Here is a 6000-nt window from a genome sequence, read left to right on the forward strand (position 1 = left end):
GGGGCACGCGAAGGAGAGCTCTGATGGAAAGTGTGCTCGGCGGACGAGGAATTCGCGTCGCAAGACGGAGAAACGAAAGCTAAGAAAGAAACACAGGCGCAATGCAGCAGTAAAGAAGCCTGATAATCGCAAGGCTTTCGCCTTAAAAGCACGGAAGCTGAGTGAAGTTTCCGAACAATTTTTCCTCATCTGGTCAGCGGAAGTGACGTGGGAAAAAAATGAATTGCCGCGATAACCAAATGCAGTGATGGCTGCCGTAAGAAGAACAACGTAATGTTCCCGATTGTCATAGCTGCGCAAATTACAATCGGAGTCCGTTTCTTAGCCGTTACGGTTCAGTGCATGCCGTTCTCTGCCACGCGAAATGTCTGCGCAAGCCACACCAGCAGCGACTACATTTTGGCGCCCACTGGAGCCTTAGGTAGATTATTCGGCTGAAAAAGGTTCACTTCGACATTCCATACCAATTGGCCGGAGAGGGGAAAGGGAAATTGCCTTAGTTTAGCGACTCAATAGAACAGTTCGATCTTCCATTTTTTTGGACCCAGCCAAGCTTTAGCTGACGGCTGTGCTTTACTTCGTGTACGCATCCTCCGTGTACGCATGCACGGCTCACAGGTCGAATCGGTGGCTGGTGTCGCTGCCGTCGTCTCCGGTGGTAACGTATAGGAACCGGTCGGGCCCGAACAGCAGCTGGCCGCCATTGTAGCGCCGGTCGCGCTGCTCCACGACCAGAAGCACCACCTCGGACTCGGACAGCGCCTGCACCAAGAAGGTTGCTAGTTTGTTTCTGCGTGTGCGTGCTGAAATCACCACCTTCTGCCATACGAAACAGCAAACGTGTGCGTGCTGAAATCACCACCTTCTGCCATACGAAACAGCAAACCTATGCTTCGTATGAATAGGTACCCCTGTAAAGGATGCCCCACTGCACGCACACCGGTACTGCGGTGAAGCATACAGAGTTAAGATACATTCGCAAGAGAACGCGCGCGAAACGCAGTTCCCTCGAAAAGGCATTCACTTCTGTGGGCGCATATGGAGGCTATCCGATACGCGTTCACGCTGCCTGAGGTTGGCGAGTGCCGATCGTTGGTTCCCATAGAAAAAAACTGGTATAATTCTGTACAATGAAGCGGGTGGATAAAATAGGGACAAGTGGCGCCAACGGTTACTCAGTAATGATATAAAACGTATATACCACGAAGATCACCCAGCCAATTTGTCCCCAAATCCGCACTCGCTCCTTTTGCAGCGCCCGCATAGAAATACATCACCATCATTTAGGCATTATCTGTTCGCTGCTGGGCGAAGGCGTCTTCTAATGATGTCCAAATGCCCCCGTTGCGTTTTAGATTACCGGCTGTAGGGTCTAGTCTTCACAGGCCATGTCATTTTTTTGCAAATCTACTATTGCCAGGCACCTCATGTACAAATGCAACAAGTAAACGACCGAGGAGCTGATCCCGACAGTGCTCCCAATCTCGGCTTGTCCATCATAGTACAGAGTAAAAGAAGTTGTTGGCCGTTTGGACGGTGCGAAGATGCCGACGTTAAATAGGCTCGAGGGTAGCCCCCGTGCGGCACGTTGACTCTTGCAAGGGCGTGCCGGGGCGGAAACATCTATACGAGAGGCGCTTGCCCATGTCCGAGCAGCCGTGAGCGATGGTTGAGCGGCCCAATCAATCGACAGGAGCAGGCCGTCTGTCGGCGTGTTAACGGATTGGCCGACCTCCCAAAGCACACGGCTTTTTCTGGCACATCTATACATACACAACACATGCTGTACAGAGCCAATCTACGTCGGTCTTCTCGTAACCTGTCAAACGCTCGCTGCTCCATAAGAAGCGAACTATGAATGGAAATCACCTCCCCATTCGTAACTTGAAGCAGTGCTGACGTTAAACGAATACTTGTTGAATCACTGCAAAAGCTAAGGTCCCAGAACCTCCAGCATCGCTCTGTGCGGAACTTGTAGCCATTAGAGAGGCTCTGCTGACTATAACCGGCATCACTTTGCATCCCGGGGCACACACCGTAATTCGAACGGATGCCCTTCAAGCAGTGCGCTTACTGTGGCTAATTAGTTGTAGTTCCATGCTGGCACAGAATGTTCACCAACTTGCGACACGAATTTCTCGCGAGATTCAGTTTGAATGGGTTCCGCGTGACCTATTGACAGCCCACTGCAAGGCAGTCGTAGCAGCCCGGCTAGCAGCCTGTGTTCCACCTCCGGCTTCCCCGTTAGAGCTGAATGATATCACTCGCCTGCTGACGAGAGAGGAACACCTCCGGCGCGTGCTCTCATTCGACCGTGTGCTGCCGCCCCCCCCCCCCCCCCCTTCAGGTGTTGCCCGTGCCGAGGAGGTTGCGCTTAGGAGGATTCGGGGGGGGGGGGGGGGGGGTGGCCTTAACTCCCACCGTGACCGGCCAATGGCCTCACTTTCGAGATTATTTTGCAAACCACGGTTGCCCAGTCTTCCACCGCAGTGATGCAGTAGCTGACATCTACCACTTGCCGTGGCCCTGCCTCGCCTTGCGTCTGACGAGGATGCGACATCATGCGGCGACCGGCCTCCACATAGACGATGCATCGGCATGCACTGCGTGGATACACGGGCCTCATCGTTGTTCCTTCCTGGACTTCATCCTCGAAGCGAACATTTTCATGTTCGTTGAACCAACTTTCCTCCTCATCGCATCATACTCTCTTATGTGTGCCCTGTCGGATAGTAAACGCTATAGAAAAATCGATACCAATGTTGTCGACCGATTTAACAGCGCTGGGAGTGTCTTCAGGCGGCTGCAAGGTTTGGCGCAGAACATCAGTTGCACACTGAGACGTGCATGCAGTATTAGCCATCCACAATGTTACAACACTGCTGTGTGCGAGTGCATGCGTGTTTCCGTGCGTGCGTATGTGCGCGCGCGTGTGTGTGTGCGTGTGACCATGCGCGTGCGTGTGCATGTGCGCACGTCCGTGTGTGTGTTGTGCGCGCACAAAAGTGTGCTGATATTACAAAAGTAGATCGTCAAGCGGCTTCCATTCTTCCGCCACCCTCACGCAGGTACTCGTCCCTTTACTGCATCTTTAAAAATTTATGACATACCTAATTTTGCTATAGAGGCAAATTCCGTGAATTTTACTTTTTTGTAATTTATTATTATTCATAACATGGTTCGTTTTTCTTCAGTGTGCCTGCACAATGACTTTGGTTGTTTCTGGAGTTGATTGATTGATTGATTGATTGATTGATTGATTGATTGATTGATTGATTGATTGATTGATTGATTGATTGATTGATTGATTGATTGATTGACTGATTTTATTTGCCCCTTGCACACACTACATGGACAAAAGATGTTCCACAGAACACGAAGTTCTTTGTACATCTTGTACAAAGAACAAAGTGAGGGGAGGATGAGTATAGAGACGGGAAAGTACTAGTAAAAGTGGGATATACAGAGCAAGAGGAATAGAGATGGGAGCTGTAGATTTGGATGGAAAAATTGCACACACTGTCTCCCACGCGGGAATTGTCGAATAAATCTGCTATACACCGAACCCGTTTTAACGCGGCTTCTCTGTTTATTATATACTAATGCTTTGCTGGGAAGATCTTTTGAGGCTAGGCACAAGAAGTCTGATATCGATGCAGGAAGGATTTAGGGACTTTTATTAATTACCTCATAAGACCCCATGTTTACCTAAAAGCGCGATACAATACCGAGTCACTTTAAAGTCGGCTTTACTATTATACACAAATGCGTTGCTGAGAAGATATTATTAAGGGAAATACATGGAGTCAGAAATCGAAGCACGAAGGCCCTAGCGCCTTTAATATTTCCATAAAACTCCGAAGCCCCTTTAAACTACGCTTCAATGCTTTCCACATATTAATCGCTACGAAGCCGTTTCATCGGCGTCAACACAATCAGTTTTGTACAAAAATATTAAGGCCCTAAGGCCTGTATAAACTTTTTAATTCCCTTTTAGCATTTTCGTGTGCGGCGAAAGTGGGCACATCGAGCGTTACAGACAGACAGACAGACAGACAGACAGACAGACAGACAGACAGACAGACAGACAGACAGACAGACAGACAGACAGACAGACAGACAGACAGACAGACAGACAGACAGACAGACAGACAGACAGACAGACAGACAGACAGACAGACAGACAGACAGACAGGTTTCCTCGTTGAGTCCGCATAGAAATGTTCAAGCATTTCAAAAATGTGTCGCGGGAAGATGACAGGGAGGGAAGTACTCGGAAGAGGCGGGGTGCGATTGTAGTGAGGCGGTATGAGGAGGAGCGGTTGGGTAGTGTAGCGGAAGGAGGAGAAAAGAAAGAGTTGTATAGAGGAAGAGGTGGAGAGGAGGGGAGAGGAAAGGATGAGAAAATTGTAGCGGGAGGAGGTGAGGTCGGCAGGAGAATGGTGAGGCAGTGCTCGACGAGTGCGAATGGTTAAATAAATAATACCAGGTGAAAAGGCGGGGGGGGGGGGGGGGGGCGGAGAATCGAGCAGCGAGACGATTCTTTCGCTGAAGGGAATGGTAGAGATGAGGGGGAGTGGTAAAAGGAGAAGAGAACAAGGCAGGAAAGGCGAGTAAAATAGAAGAGGGCGAAGGGACACAACAGGAAAGAGAGGAGCAAGCAAAATCCATTTGGTCCCGCTTTGTGACACGGATGAACCAATGAGGCGTGCTTGGGAACCGAGAATTAGGTTGCTCCACAATTTTGTTCATTAAATCACTATCGAAGGCGGTTATTTTCTTCTGAAAAGTTATCACGTTGTTCGATGATAATAAGGGTTAAAGTTACTGTTTGGATGTAACATGTTTCCTTCTTTGCCACATCTGCTGGCCCTCCACCTTGCCTGTGCATGTGATAACGTTTTCAGCTATATACTCTTAAGATCGTTAGAGAACCGCCGATCACATTTTCGCAAAACGTGCCGTGTTCGTAATACCAGCGCCAACGAAACTTGTAATCCGTCTGCTCTTCTCGTGCGAGCCTACGCGATGGTTCAAAGAAATTAAGGGAACTCCGACCTGTTCAGTATAAGATATCCTTCGCTCTCAGACGCCAATACCCGTACAACCTGGTGGATTACGACGGGTTGACAAAGGCCTACGAAGACAAGGCTGAGCACCGCCAAGCTCGTTATGTGGGCGCGTCGCAGCGTGAAACGTACTGCGCCGCCAGTACGTCTTTGCATCACCCACTGGCGGGTATCTGCGAACGGAATCGATTTTCCTTTCTGGGCCGAACAATCGCACAGTCTTGGCGCATCGGACCCTCGTTATGCTGGCATCTCACCAGGGGCTCAGACAATTTAGGTACATACACGTCGTGGCCGGGGAAGTGTATGGGGCGATCTTGATGATGGCGAGGTGCTGCCGTGAGCTCCCCTTCCCATGGTCGCTTCCGACGTCACTAAAAGTGAAGCCGACTGGCCTCCACGCTCTGATACCATAGAAAAAGAAAACTCTCTGGGCTAATGGTCTGTACATGCCCTTGTTTCTGAAAATATTTCCACGGTCTGTCAACGCGTATTTGGTAGAAAGAAAGCTACCTCAGCATCTTACTCGTAAATTAGGAGCGAAGTGTTGTCCTGGTGCTCCCCCAGTAAAGAGCCCCGGTAATCCATTGTGCAAACGAATGCTTTATATCTCAATTTAATCTGTTAGAGACACGAGCGGGCGCGCAATTTTTTTTTATTGAATCCGAGTTTTGCAGAGCGCAGCTCAACCGCGTTTTTGTCGTTGCAGCAATTATTCAGAGTTACTCGTGTTCAAGGGAAGCTTGTATTGGCCGACGTTTTTATTGCGGAAGTTCGCAAATCAGCTTAATTAACAGAACTATATATACAAGTAGACTCTGGATTTCCGAAGCAACCGGAGAAGTGGGTCATGCTGTGGACCTTGTGTCCACGATGAGAAGTCCGGCGGACGGCCGGGGCGCGGGCCGCAAGAGGCGAGGTACACGAGGCG

General features: G+C 49.6%; 1 protein-coding gene across 1 annotated transcript in view; it reads right to left on the reverse strand.

Moving 5' to 3' along the window:
* The window catches only part of LOC144174673 (HHIP-like protein 1), a 65426-nt gene that overhangs the window by 36980 nt on the left and 22446 nt on the right, over positions 1-6000 (reverse strand). Inside the window, exon 2 of the mRNA XM_077703472.1 lies at positions 617-762. Within this exon, the coding sequence (XP_077559598.1) occupies positions 617-762 (146 nt within the window). The remainder of the gene's footprint in view (positions 1-616; positions 763-6000) is intronic.

Source organism: Haemaphysalis longicornis, unplaced genomic scaffold (genome assembly GCF_048455015.1).
Source record: "Haemaphysalis longicornis isolate Haplotype H1 unplaced genomic scaffold, Haemaphysalis longicornis Haplotype H1 scaffold_3, whole genome shotgun sequence".
NCBI lineage: Eukaryota > Metazoa > Arthropoda > Arachnida > Ixodida > Ixodidae > Haemaphysalis > Haemaphysalis longicornis.